At 37.1% G+C, this 17,559-nt stretch overlaps 1 protein-coding gene across 2 annotated transcripts; it reads left to right on the top strand.

Moving 5' to 3' along the window:
• The first annotated feature begins 1,862 nt into the window (after positions 1-1,862).
• On the top strand, positions 1,863-10,934 carry LOC105049655 (uncharacterized). 2 transcript variants are annotated; one of them, XM_010929379.4, is made up of 9 exons: positions 1,866-2,287; positions 2,386-2,478; positions 2,794-2,898; positions 3,121-3,273; positions 3,836-3,934; positions 4,012-4,140; positions 6,127-6,306; positions 10,267-10,383; positions 10,558-10,934. In XM_010929379.4, the coding sequence occupies exons 1-9, from the start codon at positions 1,982-1,984 to the stop codon at positions 10,720-10,722; spliced, it is 1,347 nt and encodes a 448-aa protein (XP_010927681.1). In that variant the 5' UTR covers positions 1,866-1,981; the 3' UTR covers positions 10,723-10,934. The 2 variants fall into 2 exon arrangements, with proteins under 2 accessions (XP_010927682.1, XP_010927681.1); XM_010929380.4 differs by lacking the exon at positions 10,267-10,383 and having other exon boundaries at positions 1,863-2,287.
• The last annotated feature ends 6,625 nt before the right edge of the window (positions 10,935-17,559 follow it).

Raw genomic sequence — 17,559 nt, 5'->3', positions numbered from 1 at the left:
AATCCATCCAATACTGTATACAAAGCCCAAAGCATTCTATCATTAAAATTAGCAGCTCTCATTAACTGTAGCCCTATCAAAACCCAACAAAGCACCAATTTTTTTTACACAAAATCCTATCTACTATGCACTTTATTAATTACAGCTCTCATTTTAGACCCACAGCGAGATTTTGAGCGGAAACATGGTGATGCGGCCGAGCTGATTGATCGATGTACGAATTTAAAAAAAAATATATATTTTTTTTCAAAGTCAATGTTCGGATCCATGCATCGATCTATCATCGCGGATGGTGCGTGCCAAACTGCACAACCTGTGGTGCAAAAAAAATTTCTCTCAATTAAAAAGGATTAGAATCGAAAAGACCATGCAACGTTGCCAATGAATCGATGATTAATTTTCTTCAAGTCATTCGATGCCTTCCACGTGCCATATACGATGAAAAGGCCAAAATTTAAGATGGTGGAGATAGGAAGGAATGCAATCCCATTCAAGCATCATCATTCATGACACCGGAAATGCATAATAACCTTTAATTCTCTTACATATTACAACTCCAATACATTTATATTCAAGATATATGAAAAATCTATTTAAAAAATATGAAGCAACAGATAGTATTTAAATCATATGTTATAACTTCTGTATATCTACAGATAGCTTCTAATTCTATATTTTAAAATTCAAAGAGATAACTAACACATCCACACATAAAGTTTACCCCATATAGGCCTTAGGAGCAAGCATGGAGAAAATATCAAAGTTAAAATTATTAAGATTATTTCAAGAGTTTTTACTATATACGCTCAAATAATGGATATTTGAACACTTATATTTGTTTAAAGGTTCACACTGCATCCTCTAATGTTAAACAAATCAATATTAAAATATTTTTAGTTGATTGGTTGTAGAATATATATTGAATTCTATATTTACTTGAGGTCACTGGGGCATAAGCATTGGATCATGAGTTATTAATGTTTAATATTCTAATGTGAAAGAAAGTGAAACCAAGAGCCGAGTTTGTTGACACTCTTAGTTGGATGCTCTTGAAACTTTCTAGTTGATGGAAGAGAGGTCCCTTCCTCTGCTGGCTTGACTTCCTTGTCATTTAACAATCATTAATAAAATTATTCAGGCTTCCAATGGCAAGGACTTCCCAAGCTCCAAAAGCCTACAAAAGGGAACGTAGAAGGTGAGCCCCATCCCCACCCCTTTCGTATCCAAGTCTTATCTACAGGACCCCTCCATCGTTTAATCCACTACAACCATTTGATCAATAGAAATCCATTACTCTGAGGCCTTGTATCAACCTTCTAGTGGCGATTCCGGGAGATCTGTTCTTTTGAAATAGTGGACTCTTCCATCAGCAAACAAATCACGCCACGTAGCACTGGCAAATCCTTCTCTCCTCTTACATTGGTAATTGGTAAAATAATTTAAATAAATCCTCCAACATTTTGTGATTAATAGTTACATCCAAAATATTTCATTTTTTTTAATTAGATCTTAAAAGTTATAAATTAGCTACGACATGGCTTAGATTCCTATTTGAGCTCTAATGCCATTAACTGCAAATGTAAAATAGCTAATATATCTTCAAATTTTTATTCCTACTAAAATACAACTCCTCATCTAATCTAACTGGCAAGGATATTGATAAAATTTTGTGTCTAAGCTTATCTCACATGATAATTATGTATTAATAGATGTTTATAGCGGTGGAAGGTTCTATCAAACTCTAAAATTTTGGATCTAATTGAAAAAAATAAAAATTATAGGGTATAAATATAAACCATCAAAAGTCGAAGGGTGTTGCTGTAATTTCTCCTATTTACGAGCAGCCTTTCCCCCACCGATCGGATCTCCCACTCTACAACAACTGAACTCTTAGGGAAGAGAAGCGAAACAGGAATGTAAAGATCTCCGATGGCGGTGCCGCGACGAAACGACTGAGGGGCTCGGGAAGCGGGAAACGGAGATGGGGCAGAAGGGAATACCGGACTGGCTTAATAGCTCTCTCTGGTCCTCGAATCCCACCTCGTATGCCGGCGATCGTTTCCGCGGGTCCTCCCCCAAAGCCCCGACCGAAACCCTAAAGCCCGAGTCCCCAACTCGAGCTCCAGTCCCCGAGCCACCGCCTGCTCGCCGATCTCCTCCGCGGTCGCCGCGTCCGCAGCCGGCAGAGGTCCCGAGGCCGGAGGTGGCTCCCCCGGCCCTTGATCCGAGCCCCTCCTCGCGGTTCTCGCCGGAAGAGATCTCCCGCCAGTCCCAGCTCCTGGCTGAGGTCAGGATCTTGGCTAATTTGATCTATTTTTTGTCCGATTGTTCTTATTGCTTGCTTAAAATTTGGATTTGGTCTGTTAATATGTCAACTATGATCAGCTATCGAAGAAGGTTATAAATATTGAAGAAGTGCGGAGATTGGCTTGGCAAGGTATTCCGGATGGGGCTGGGATTCGTTCCATGGTTTGGAAGGTATTTATTTGATTTCTATTTTATGCACCATTGTAGTTTTCAATGCCTGTAAACATGTATCTTAACAGCTCACTTTGTTAATTTGTTGCTACATTTCACTGGAAACATAATTTCGTTGGACTTGTTATTGTTATTTTCCTAGTTAATTTGTTATCAAAATTGTAATTATTGTTACATGTCTTGTTTTATTTTATAAGCTACAATTCTAAACTATTATATTTTTCGTTAAAATTTTGTTTATGGGATCAAGTATAAGCTAATAAATTTTGGTTCTTTAGTTTGTTGAGTGATGTTGGTGTCTTGGTGGTGTGGCAGCTTCTCTTGGGTTATTTGCCGGATGATCGTGGATTATGGGCACAAGAGTTGGAGAAGAAGCGGTCTCAGTATGAGGCTTTTAAAGATGAGTTTTTGGTGAATCCTGTGAGTTTGTCAAAGACTTCAGTTTTTATGATAAAAGCTAAGAATATTTTGCTTTGAAAAAAAAAATTATGAATCTTACCATAGGAACTATTTGATTTACAAATGTTAGGCATTTAAAACTGAAAGAATTAAAGAACCACGGTCACTTGAGTTTACAATTTTCAACTTGTATATCATTGTTGGGCCATTCTGAGGTTCCTGAAAGTTTCTGTTGCTAGTCAGTCAGAAGTGGCAAGGAGGTTGGAAGAATCTGCTGGTCACCAATATGAAGAGTTGGAAGGTGGAAATAGTGGCTTGCTTTCAAGATCAGAGATAACTCATGGAGAGCACCCGCTGAGCCTTGGAAAAACTAGTCTGTGGAATCAATTTTTTCAGGTACTGCTTCGAAATTAAGTAGAACCCGTAGGTCATGTAATTTTTTTTTTTCAATTTTTTTTTGGAGAAAATCACTGTATTACACCTTGGAAGATCTAACATAAGTTATAGTTGAGTGTTGTTTTCTTGTTGTCATCCATTTTGTGCCTATCATGGAGACACATAAATAAAGTTATGGAGTAGTCTGATTTAAAAGCAAGACTTCCCTATTTCATTACTGCACAAGATTTAGTCCACACTGAGACTAAGGTTATGACTGCTCTACAAATATCTTCTATATGACTTTTTTTTCTTTATTTTTTTTTTGAAAAGCTTTCTATTTACATCAACCTGTGTCTACGGACAGTGATAACCTGGGTATGTGGTCTTGATGCACATCTCTGCATTTTACTCCTATTTTCACATTAGCCTGTTAACCACATACCTGATTTATGAGTGTATCGCATTAGGATCTTCTAAAATTAAGCACTTCCAGCCGTTCTATTTTTAATCATAATCTATCCATCTCTGCCAAGTGTGGGACATATGTTATACTCAAATGTGCTAATTATATCCTTTGCAGGATACAGAGATTATAGAGCAGATTGATCGAGATGTAAAGCGCACCCATCCTGATATGCACTTTTTCTCTGGGGACTCATCCTTTGCAAACTCTAATCAGGTGATTTTGTTTCCTATATTGAACAATGATTTTAGTTCACTTCATTGATCTGATTATAGTGTTTTGCTCATTTTCAGGAAGCCTTAAGGCGCATACTTATCATCTTTGCAAAGTTAAATCCAGGAATAAGATATGTACAAGGGATGAATGAAGTTTTGGCACCTCTTTTTTATGTCTTTCGGAATGATCCAGATGAGAATAATGCTGTATGGGTTTTGGATATTTCTCCACTGATTAGCTTTTGTATTATATTTGTTTCACATTTTGAATTAGATCTCTTGTGCGCCATACATAAGTTCTGATAACATTAAAAAATATATATATTATTACATATTTATGAAGCTTTTAGGGATTCGATGTATAGGATTTTTTCTTTGTCTAATTAGATGACAATCTGCTTATAATTTTATATTAAGATATATTCTTGGAAGAAAAGTTTTACAATTTCTAGTTAAGAATCTACAGGATCGAAGGATTTTTGCTTAGAGATTTTCAAAATCCACCCAAAAAAGTACCTAAATATTTTATTTTTGGTTTCTTTGACATTTTTCCTGTTTTGATGGAGGCATTTGTTGTTGTAGATGGTGGTAACCAGATAAGCTTTTGTGTCTCTTAAAATGTAAAGATCAGTCTGTGGAGTTAAGCCATAAATTATCGAACAGATTAAAGTTGTCTGAATAATCGGCATTTATGAAATTGCTAATTGTTACATTTTTTCCTTGTATAGTTTTTTCATATAAGATTTTATAATTCTTTGATCCAAGGTTTTATATCTCGATGGGAGAGGGGACGTCCTAGTTGTCCCGTCCCATTTCTATGAGAAAACAGGATCAGGACAGGGTTGGGACTCTGAAACCCATCGAGAAAAGAAGAGAGAGGAAAGAAAGGAAGGAAAGATGAAGAAAAGAAAAAGTGAAAGGAAAGAAGAAGAAAAATGAAAGAAAGTAAGGAAAAAGAAAAAGAAAGAAAGAAAGGGAAGGGAAGAAGAAAGAAAGAGAGTGAAAAAAGAAGGAAATAAAAAAAGAAAGAAATAAAGGGATCAAAAAAGAAAGAAAAAGGAAATGAAAGAAAGGTAGAAGAAAAAGAAAAAATGAGGGAAGAAAGAAAAGCAGAAAGAAAGAAAGGAAGGAAAGAAGAAGAGGAGAGAGATGGGGGACATCTATAGAGATGCATGATTGGGACTGCTGTGGGACGAGATAGGATAGTGGAGTATCCTGTCCATGGAGAAACCAAGACACCTCCGTCCCATAGTATTTAAAACCTTACTTTGATCAATGCTGAAAATATATCATTATCATTACTGACCCTAGACAATTTTTTGTTGAACTATACAAATTTGATGACAAAAGAATTACTTATTTATTTTTCCAAGCAGGATTTTATGGTTGTGGGCTGTAAAAAGAGCAGGATATGTTCTAGGGCCCCATTTGGTTTGCGAGTTAGTTTGGGATTTTCCCTGTTTGACTCCAATGAACTTTTTTGTTTTTTCTGGATTAAGAGGAAATAGTGGTTCCACTCTATTCTATTTAGGTGATCGGCTTGAATGGGGAATATGTTGCTCTCTCTGATTTCACCTAATTCTTTATTCCCATGCCCTTTGTTGAAATCTGAAAAAAAAAAAAAAAAAAAAAAAAAAAAAGAGAAAAGGATCACTTCTTTCTTCTGTGAACCGATTTTGGCCCCCAACACCCCTCTTGAGCACACTGCTCCTTTATTGTCCTCCACATGTGCATTGTCTCTTATTGTCCATTTGCTGCCCTCATTTGCCTGCCTCAATCTCACTCCTTTACCCAACCTTTCTCCCTTTTCCGCCACGCTACCGCCACCAACCCCCCACCCCAGCGCCACTTCATGTTACTCTTTTGGAAGTATAATTTTTAGGTTGTCTTCTTACATAAGACTGGTTGTTTTAGTCAATCATTATTTGGATAAACACTCTGAATTCCAAATAAAAATTATACCTAATCTGGGATTACTATTATCGATAAGTAAGATCCTCAAGCGATGATTTTTTTTTTGGAAAGTTTAGAGTCTAATATAATGGATATGTGTTGATTCTGTTCACTGAAATTTTACTCTGGAAACATCATATTTGTTTTATGCTTTATTCCTATCTTATGGCTCTAGAGCATTCTCTGGGTGTTCTTTTTCCTTTTTTGAATTCTTTACGATTTTGCCATTTTGACTTGTAGATCTGTGCTGAGGCGGATGCATTCTTTTGTTTCGTTGAGTTATTAAGTGAATTCAGGGACAATTTCTGCCAGAAACTTGACAATAGTGTTGTTGGAATTCGTGCTACAATTACTAAATTGTCACAGCTTTTAAAGAAACATGATGGAGAGCTTTGGCGTCATTTGGAGATCACAACAAAAGTAAGAAATAGAGAAATTACGGGAATTTTTTTTCATTAGTTATTTGAGTTCTATTGGTTCTATTGGAACAACCTTGTTGAAAATTTTCTTTCTTACATTATGTCATATTGCCCATTTTCCTGTATCAATGGTAAATAGCACAACAAGGTGCATGTGGGTTGTACATAAGCCTGATAAGGTAAATTACTTTCTAAACGTGAATGCTGCAAAAATTAATGTGATCATGTGGCTATCAACTCTTTATTTATTTTTCATACAAAATACATTTAAGCATCAGGTTGTTTGTAATTGTTGTTATCTGGATCTTCTTTAAGTTTTTCTTTTTTCCTGCCCATATTAGTTGATGAGGAAGTTCAGAACTTTTGATGGTTTTGTGATATTTGAAAGTTATACAAATGAGTAATTTATTCATATAAAAAAATATCTGTTATGAACTTCCCTATAATAATTCCTGAAGCTGTAATATGGTTAATCATTTATTTAGCAAGTAACAATTTTCACATGAGGCTATTCCAGTCAGTTTGGTCATCAAGGCCTTCATTTTGCCAAAAGTTGCCTCTGAAGCTGCCATACTGCTATGGAGCAACCAAGAGTTGCTGGTACAGTTCTTATTCTCTCTGTTTTCTATGTCCACATTATTGGTCAGCATATGTTGTTTCCTGATTCTTTTTGACTGAAAATCATCTGAGTTAGAGGAGCTTGTGAGGAGGGATAACAAATGCATATGGCCTTGGTTGCAGGATTTAACATTAGGATCTGGAAATAATCAAAACGAAATGATTGGGAGAATAATTAGTACTCAGGGTTCTGGAAAATCCATCAAAAACAGACTCTTTTAGGGGTGAAGGGAGGACATGAAATATTTATCCTTCTTTGCTTTAACCTATACATGCCTCACCTGTCCCTTCAATTATCTTTCTTTTGTCTTTTCCCATTACAAGGACATGCACAAAGAGCTGGGTCATAAAATTAAACAGAAGACTGTCTCTTCTCCTTAAAGTGGTCACACTATAAAAAGGGTAGAAGTCTTTTTGTTGGTTGGTTGCTTCTGAGAGGATCTTAAGCCTCAAGAAGCAATCATTGTTAAAGGCATGACCAACAAAAGGATCTTACCTCATTTTGGCACCAGCCTATGAAGGACACAAAGATTCAATTAGATGAGAGTTTATTCAACAAGTGGAGCAAGGCTAAATTCAGTATATGAAAATGGGAGCATGGATTTCAAATTTGCATATTGTGATGATCTTTCTAAGGGAGCCTTATTTCTAAAGGTATAAAAGTTCTTTACTTTTGTTTACTTTTGTTTAGGATGACTAATTTGCAAAATTCTGTGATCATCAATGAGAATCTCTTAACATGATAAAGCTGATGATGGCTTCTTGCTTAATCTGTACATGTGCAGGGTAACGAACTGGTCTTGATGTCAAATATCGTTACGCTTAAATTTTATGGCATAATACTTGCAGTACTGTAGTGTCACCTCCATCATATATAGCCTTCTTAGCATGAAAGGGAACGAATGTGTAATTACACCCGGCTGTCTGAAATGCAGTGTTCGTGTAAGACTACCATATTGTAAATCTTACCTTCATATTTATAATTCTGAATCACTAGGTGCAGTATGTGTCTAAAATAGCACTCTGATAGCATTTGTAATTAGGGTTGTGTATAACTTGAGCTGTAGATGGAGTGGGATCAGTTGAATAAGAGGTTTGTTTCAGCTTGTTTGTTTAGATAATGAGCTGCACTTATGAGCATCGTTCGTAAATGATCCGAACTTGAAGATTTGCTAGCTTACAGATATGACCGGAAGCCGGAAACCTTAGAGTTCTGATTGAGAATCATCTTTTCTCTCATGATTCATGAGCCAAGATTAAAAATCTATGATCGTGGTCCACTTGAGGTTGGTCCAAGCTTGAATAGCTTGTTCATATGAGTGAGCCAAGTCCAAACAGTCTGAAGATCACGTCAACTCCCTAGCTGAAATATGGCTCCAGTTATGTTTATTGAAGGCATTAAGACCATGTTTGGTCATCAGTTAGATTAAAATTGAATTTTTTGAAAACTGTTTTATAAATTTTTATGACAACTTCTCATTGGGAAGATTTAATCATGAATTTTAGCTGATAAAGTATTTCGTAAAAGGAGAAAATCGGGTTTTCTAAGGGGCCTGTTGTCTCTCTCTTTTTTCCTTAGAACTCAGATCTCTCCCCACTTCTGTTCCATTTTTTCCCTTTTTTGTTCAGTTGTAACAATCATCAATCCAAGGTGGGTGCCAACAGAAAGCAGTCACCTCCTCTCTCTCTCTCTCTCTCTCTCTGAAAATGTCATACTTTTTATGTGAAAATTGCAGTTTTTCTAATGTACTTTGTGGGTTTTGTTTAAATTATTGCGAAGATGGTTCTCTTTAATGTGCTATTGTGCAAAGATCATATATACATGGTCTACTTAGGTGTGAATATATAATTGTAGATATGCTAATTTCAGGTCCTTTGGGTTGCAAAGGATGATTTTCGGGTATTCTGCTTGCATGTAGGTCTGCTGAAATTTAGATCCTTCGCTGGGGAATAAATAATGATTTTTGGGTTGTTCAGTGGTGTTTAGGAGATAGTTGCCTGGCTTGTCCTGCTACCATGTTTCCCTTGATGTAATTTCCATTTTGTTTACTTATTGAGATTGTCTATACAGATCCGGATGCATGAAATTTCTCTTTTGAAAAAAAGGGGGGAAAATGCTCCATCTCTTATCTTCTAATTTTTTTTTCTCTTCCTTTCACAACAATCTTGTGTTGATTTTAAATGATTATTAAAGCCATTTGGATTGATCTCCCATACATTTGTTGAACATAAGCACACTTTAGTGATTAGATCCACAAAAGTTACGATCAGAAATATTCGAGGAAACAACTTTTTACGATAACCATTTTTAGAATTACCATTTTAGTGATTATAACTACAACCATTGCTATACACCCTAATTTTATGATGCATTGCCAAACAAAATCTCAAGTACATTTGGGTTTTGTTAAAATCTGTATTTATACAAATAGGTTTTGTTTTTGAGAAATAAAATTTAGGTTTTGTGAAAACAGCTTTTACCAGCAACAAACAACACCTAAGGTACATCCCAGAGATTTATGATATTTGATGGATTCAAAGAATAAAAGTGCAAGTTGAATGTTGAAAAGATCATTGTAAAACCACAATGATTAGTCTAAATTATAGAGAAGGTAGGTCCATGCAGCATGTCACTGGGGTTGTTAATGCTGAATTATCTTTTGTTTGGATGTATGCCAATACTTGGCACTATACGTGTATGATATTGTATGGTATGATATCTAGAACTGTCTGACATGAATGTGATTTGCAACAATTTCAAACTTGAGCAGATCACATGCATAATAAGGTTGTATTTAGAAATTTGGCCTAATCATTTGTCTTGTGATTTAGTCTGCTGCAATTGTAAGTATGCATATAGGACTTTGACAACTGGCACCTTCCCTCAGGAAATGCAGTACCCATTTCTCAAATTACTGGAGTAGGCTATTATCGTAGTATAGACTTGCTGGTTCTGTACATATTAGAATGCAGGCTCAGCTGAGTGAGGCATTCCCCTATCCAGTGTTCTGGTTTTTTAACTGATGTCTTGCATAAAGATAGTTCTTCTTGTCTATCATTTCCTCTGTTTCTTGAGTGATAGTATGTTCTCATGCATGATGCCTTAAAATGTATCATTTTGTGCATCTATCCTGGAAACCGTCTTGCATTAAGAGTTGATGCTTTTGAATCTGCTGCTAATTTACCTTTCTCAACAATTCCATGTTAAGATTTTAGGGAAGTGCTGTAATATTGATTACTTCTTGAGCTGCTGCTATCCACTTTGAATTTGACTAGATCTCTACTATGGTTGTTCCATTAATAGTCATCTTGCAAGCTAAGGACATGTATATGGACCTTGCAGGTCAATCCACAATTTTATGCATTTAGATGGATTACTCTACTATTGACACAAGAATTCAATTTTGCCGATGGCCTTCACATCTGGGACACACTATTAAGTGATGCTGAAGGCCCTCAGGTAATAAGTGTCTTGGCATCAAGGAGTTATTCTGTACAATTTGTGTACTTGACCATATTAAAGAACACACCCACACACTCTTTAACTCGGGCACCCCTCTCTCTCTGTGAGAGAGGGAAAAATTTATGAATTCACTTTTGAAGGATAACAGAAGAAAAATGTTTATTGATGCAGGAAACATTACTTCGAATATGCTGTGCCATGCTGATCCTGGTTAGAAGACGTCTCTTGGCAGGCGACTTCACTTCCAATCTCAAACTGTTGCAGAAGTATCCATCTACAAACATCAGTCATCTCCTCTATGTTGCTAACAAGTTGCGTGGGCCATCGGCTGGTTAACTTCCATATTGCTGTCCTTTAAACATTCATGTGATTGTAAATCTGTTGAACAATGTAAATGCTTGTTCAAGTTTGTAGCAGCAGCAAACAGTTGCATGTTCTTTTCAGTGCATTTCAATGTAGGCTGTCCTCCTTTTCATCATTCCTTTGTCACAATGTGATGCTGTGAAGTTGCTTTCACATATGAAAGATAGAATCTCTTATGTTGTCCACTCAGTTTTTATTATATTTGAAATCCCTGCAGTTTGTCTACATCTGCTTGTCTTGGTCCATCGGATCAGTTTTCACCTTCGCCAAGGAGCACAACAACATGGTGGTATCTTGGGGAGGGCAACATCCTGTTGGGTGTTTGAAGCCTGTGCTGTGCTGTGCTGTGTGTGTGTGTGTGTGTGTGGCGTCTGTCTTTCTTTCTTTCCGAAGCATATATATCTCTGGTTAAGCTTTTTTCTGAAGCATACGTGCTACAAACTCTTGCACCCATCAGAAGATACGTCTATTAAATAGCTGTAACGCAAGTTAGATTCAATCGGCATGTAATTTTGTGTTGGCAATATACGGGTGGAGATCAAATGGAATCAGAAGTCATAAATTGTGGGATACTCATGAGTAAAAAGATTCCAGTTCAATGGGAACTAAAAATTGAAAGGCAAAATAAAGCATTTTTTGAAAACTAATTTGCAGTATTCTGGCCTGCCAGTTGCTTGTATGTTATTGCAATTACATATAATTATTATTTAGACACTGGAGACCCTACTTTTCTCTCCTGCTCTGTCCATTCCTTATCCTTGCTTAGCTCCAGTGAAATCCCTACCACCTCCAGCCACCGACTTCTTATGGAGACAGCAAACAAATGGCTAGCAACTTGTGAGAAAGAAAGTTGGCTAGGAGAAATGTAAACTAGGTGTGGTCGTTTTCCTAAATACTTTTATGCTCCTCCATATTTTAATTTAATACAATAAGCCTTGGATTAATTACTTTTCCTTGTATTATTGCTGATAAGTTTAAATCAATTATTTATAGAAATCATTTTAAAGTCATTGTTTAATTTTTGCTGAATCATGCTTCCTGATCAAATGCTAGTACCTACTAGGACTCAGGATGAGAACAGGTATAATGCTGGGAGAGTCATCTGGTTAAAAGTCCCAGGTAATTATTGCTGGAAATTCCTCTGTCGTCCAGGTGATTCATATTTCTTTCCACTCATGTGAACATGATAACTAGATTTTTGGATTTAGCTATTGCTGACAATCTGATGAGCAAAACATTTGCCTGGGAAGATGAAGGGAATATGCTTTTTCTATATGATGATATGAGAGGAATTTCTTTTGACGAACACAACATCTTCTACTAATTTAATTTTTTTACTAGTTTCACTTGGGTTCTACTTCTGAAGAGTGCAACAGAGGAAGAGGTGAAAGGGCAATACCAGCTAGCTATTACATTTAAACTTTAGCACTCTTTTTTTTTTTTCCTCCTTTTCTGCTTGGATCTTCTTTGAAACTGTTAAACAGTCACATATCGGCATGCCTGTTGCAGGATCAGAAGAAGAACTTTACTACTTCAGAAAGGGAAGCTAATATGTGGGTCCAAACCTAGCACAGAAGGAAGCAACAGTATTAACAGGAATCGCTATCATGCACATGGAAGTGCAAATGGCTTCAAGACTCCAACATGATGGTGAGTTTTTGTTGGTAGATGTAATTGCTGTCCTTTTCTCAGAGTCACTCTCTCTTTATGGTGTATTGCTTGTAAAAATGAAAATATGTCTACCATGTTTTTCGCAAGAACAAGCTGCAAAGTGAAACTAGATTAATTTATTGAAAGAGAAAATTGGGAATAACATAATTGGCGAGACAATTGTTTTGTAACTTGAGGCATTTGTCAACATCCATATCTCAAATTGCTTCCTCAATACCATGAGAGGGAAAAGTTGTTCTTGAGTTTCTTGATCATTTCATTCGGATCAGAATTGGATTGTCAAATATTTCTCACTGATTTGTGTTAATCATTGCAATTGAAAGCTCAAGTTCATTGTGACCAGCTAGTGTATTGCCTTGCAACTAGAAGGTTGGAGATTGAAGTGGAGTTGGTTTAACTTATGGTAAATTAAACTGTACCTCAATCATTGGCTTATATCCAGCCATTTAAAAGGTCTAAATGGTAAGAGCTGATATTAGAATGAATGAGGTAACATTAGTCCACTTTGGATTTCAACATGATTAAAGCCTGATCCATATTTGCATTAGAATAAAAGAGATGAAGCAGTGAAGAAAATACAGCTAATGTATTGCCTTGCAACCAGAAAGTTGGAGCTGGAAATGATGGAGATGTTTTAGTTGCATGGCAACTAAACCTCAATCTTTGGCTCATATTCAGCCATTGAGAAAAATCTAAATGGTAAGAGCTAATTTTAGAATAAACAAGGTCAGGTCAGTCAATTTTTGATTTCAACATGATTAAAGCCTAATCCATGTTTCCATCAAGTTAAAAGAAACAAAGATAAAAGTAAGGGGAAAAAATCAAGCTTGACCTGGTTCTATTCGAACTGGGTGTCAGATTAAGTAAGAAAAGCAGCCCAAAAAGAGATGCACAACTTTGAATGTAAAAACCTTTTTTGTACATGAACAGAAATCTGACCATGAATAATTCAACCATATAATCTTTATATAATTTTACCAGTGAATCACAACCAACAGCTTTCATGAATAGACTGGCAGCCTTGCTTCCAAATCTTTACCTGAAATGCATGACACTGGATATAGAACAAATCATACCCAATACAGATTTGACATCTATCCTGAGAAATTGGTTTGAGCCAAAGAGTACAATACTATTTCAGTAAACTTTCTCTCACAAATTCTCTTGGATTAGCAACCATAATATCTACATTATTAAGTCAAAAGCTAGCGTTATCCAGGTTTTCAACTACACAGTATAATGGTTGTTTTTCTGACTATATCCCAAAATTTGGTGGGAATTAATAAACCAAATAGGCATCGAAACTTTAGTCAATTGGATTGGAAGCTGCCTATTTCCTAACTACTTATTTCTAGCGGACTCACCTCCAAGTTGAGCCCATGAACCTGCTAGCCAAGTCCAGCTCGCTTGCTCCACCACTTGACCTTAGTGCCTTAACAAATGACAGGGGGATCCAAGTACCAGTAGCCTTCACTATCGACTCAAGTGTTCGTTTGGTTCGGATATATTAAATTATGAAATAATTTAATAATTTTTAATAATTATTTATTTAAAATAATAATTATAGAAAAAAATAATTATTACTATATTTAGTTGGTCAAAAAATTATTCTAAAAAATAACATTAAAAAATATTACGACATTCGGTTGGAGATAAATATATATAACAATATGAAATATATCCTTCAACATAAAATAATTTTTTAATTTAAAAATAATAGGATTTTGCTACAGTGCTCCAAAGCGTATTTTAATTTTTTCACTTTTTATCTATTTCTGACCGATGGATTAGATATAAACCACTCAAATTTCAGCTTGGTCGAGTATCCATATGCATGGCTGTGCGGTAAATATTTTAAATATTAAAATTATTTCATATCATAATCAAATTATTTTTTTTTCAAAAAAAAATTTGTTTTTCCATGGGCCATCGGAGGGGGTGAACATGGAAGAGTTGTGGATGCCGGGGGTCGGGGGGGCGGCGATGGCGGCATGGAGAAGTCGCGGACTGCAGAGGGCCAGGAGGAGGGGGCGACAGCAGTGGCAGAGAAGCCACGGGCCATAGGGGATGCTAGGGGCGGGGGTGTGAGGGGTCGGGGGTTGGGGGGGCCGCGGGGCGGCGCAGAGCAGCTGTGGCCGTCGAGAGTGGGAGGAGAGGGGTTTGAAGGGGCACAGAGTGGCGGTGGACATTGGAGGGGGGGTGCGGAACCGAGAACAGAGGAACCACTGGCCGCCGGGGGGGGGGTGCGCAGAGGAGTGGAGGAGGCTTGGGGGGCCAGGTCGTGGAGTGCAGGAGGCTCGAGGGGTCAGGTTGTGGCGTGGAGGAGGCATGGGGGGCAGGACAGGGGAGGGGAGTGCGTGAAGGAAAAACCGTCTTTTTCCTGTGTAGGATCTTTTAGATTTCATCAAATCTGGGGCGGAATAAATTTTAAATTTTTATCCTATGCTATTTCAGATCTAATGTCTATTAGATCTAATTTTATTATCTGATATTTTAATTTCAAAATTAAATCTAAAAGTATGAGAAACATAGACATACCTCAAGGGTAATCTAATTACCCTGTAGATGATCGCAGCACTGTCTGAGGTTCTGATGTAGCCACGCAAGCGTCTGGCCTCTACCAGTATCCACTCAGGTAGGATCTGAAATATCTTCTCCTCATGATTCTACGCTCCAAAAATCAGATCTAAATCTGATTAGAAAGATCTTCAAAAGTCTTCCTGAAGTTGGGGCAGCAGCCTGTCGAAGAAGTCCTGCAGCCTTCTGTTCCAGGCGTCACCACGCCTTGCACCTATGCCAGATGAACGTCCAACTTCTTGGACGTGAAGAGGGGAGAAAGGAGAGCAGGGAGGACATAGAGAAGAGGGGAGGGGGTGGCAGCCAATGGATTTTTTGCACAAAACAAGTTCTGCCCCGAAACCCTAGGTGCAGTAGGGTTTATATAGACCCTGTATGCTGCGCAGTGCCACATCATTCGACCAATCAAAAAATTTTAATAAATTCTAAAAAAATTTTGATTGATGGAGTGATGTCATATGATCACATCAGATAAGAATCTCCATGCTCTCTCCTATGTTGGCGCCAACAATGGATAGGCTCAAATAAGGTGGCGCCAAAGAGTCCAAGTTTATCAGGACTCTTTGGTTCTTATCCATTTGGGGTGCCCACTTAAATCCAATTGGGCTCATGCCATAATCTGATTATGGCACCCAATTTGATTAGGTTTAGGCATATGGACACTCTATAAAAATCCTCCAATAAGTCCTCTTCAGTTTAAGACCCATATGTCAACTTTTGACAGATGTCCTAAAATGAAATTGGTAGGTGCTAGAAATTAGCAGGTGTTGTCTTAAATTCATCTCATAAATTAAGACAAGCCTTTTCTGAGCTGGACAAGCTTCATTTAAACTGAGAGAAACCTTCCCAAGGTTCTCTGGATGAGCCAGATTACATTTGGCTCAGTAGAGACAGAAAAGATTACATGAGGAGAAAGTTAGGCTCAATCGAGTGCTAGCACGATTTTTTTGAACCTAATTTGATCTTATCCAAATCAATTGGGCTAGCTCAATTGATGACATTCAGACCCTAACCCTTGTTTGTGTGGCCCACTTAGGTTCAATTCTGTATGGTAATGAGACATGTCGTGATCTCATCATCGACATCATCGAAACTCCTTTTGATGGATCAGAACTCTTCTGATACAGACAATTAGAATGATCGATCATCAAAATCATTCTAATTGCTCCCAAAATCCACCAGTGACATCTAGCAGTATATGGTGGCAACCCATCAGAACTGAAGACGAACCTCTCGGTGCAGCTACCTGTGTGATTGAGTTTCTCTATCATGAGTCCCGACTGAATTAGGGTTAAGGTGAACTCGTCAAATCCAACATCAGTCATATGAATTAATCGATCGATCCGAGTCCAATGTGAAACCCCAATGAAAAACTCTTATCCATTATTTCACTCTGCCATGGCCATGGGCTTAAGGACTCGATCTTTCGATCACCATAGGACTACTCCTCTCATCTACCGAGGTTGATAGATCCCATCTTGATGCGATCTGGTTCCTACAATGAATATACTACAGCCAACATACACCTCAGGATTCCAGATGGCTAGAAGACCGAGTTATAGTGTAGTCAAACTATAACACACTCAAGGTGAACCGACGATGCACCTCAGATCAAAGAACTAGACACACAACTGCAGCATCGAGCTAGTCATCAACGAGAAGGTAGACTTCCTTATGACTGCTCGAGGTGGTCACGCTCAGTACTCTCATTCTCAACGAATACCTGTACTCTCACTCCGGTGTCTCCACACCGTAGACTCAAGACTCATCTACCCTAAGGAAGCGATCGTACACCAACCTTCTGGATCGATCACCATCCTCGTGATGATCCTATGGTCAAAAGCAGTTTATGAGTTAGTTATATAAATTCATGCCCTAAATTTTCAACTCTTGAAAATATAAATTAACACTCCCACTAACTCAAAGATGTATCATGGATACAATGTATACAATGTGATAGAAGAATAATCCTTTTATTCATTTATAGTCAAAATTATAATTTTGCCCTTAGATATATACATGAATGTGTTAGCCGATCTGGCATCTAGGGCACACATCTAACAGTGCGGAGGGGCTGCGGATGGTGCTGGGGGCTGGAGAGGTGGGTGGTTGGGCGTGATGAAACCACGGGCAAAGGAAGAAGAAAGAAGAAAAAATAAAATAATAACAGTAATATTATTTTTTAAAAAATAATAAAATATATAAAAAATAATGTATCATACCATCAGTGTCATTTATAATAAAATATTATAAGGGAGTACCATAGCAAAATCCTAGAATAGCATTGTCATATCTAATTAGTTCTTATATAATGATTATAATCATGTATCTCTTTGTATAATGTCACTCAATCCCTATTTTTTTTTTGCAAAAGCTCTTTCTTGAATGAATTTGAAAAAATATCAAAACGAATTCAATGATTATATGTGCAGTTTTATTGAGGATATTTTTATCAAGTATGGGTTATTACCACTCAAAAATTTACTAAATACCAACCCTCGATGGTATTTATTTTATCTTCTCCCTCTGAAAAATAAATATGGAGCCCATTAATTTTTTTAT

Source organism: Elaeis guineensis, chromosome 8 (genome assembly GCF_000442705.2).
Source record: "Elaeis guineensis isolate ETL-2024a chromosome 8, EG11, whole genome shotgun sequence".
NCBI classification, from domain to species: domain Eukaryota; kingdom Viridiplantae; phylum Streptophyta; class Magnoliopsida; order Arecales; family Arecaceae; genus Elaeis; species Elaeis guineensis.
Note: the sequence above shows the minus strand (reverse complement) of the source record. Positions and strands in the feature narration are given on the sequence as shown.

Excerpts from the sequence above, each read along its gene's own strand:
- LOC105049655 (XM_010929379.4), top strand. The coding sequence starts at position 1,982 with ATGGGGCAGAAGGGAATACCGGACTGGCTTAATAGCTCTCTCTGGTCC. Across the intron at positions 3,274-3,835 it reads TGTGGAATCAATTTTTTCAG|GATACAGAGATTATAGAGCA; the intron begins GTACTGCTTCGA and ends TATCCTTTGCAG. Across the intron at positions 10,384-10,557 it reads GTGATGCTGAAGGCCCTCAG|GAAACATTACTTCGAATATG; the intron begins GTAATAAGTGTC and ends TTATTGATGCAG.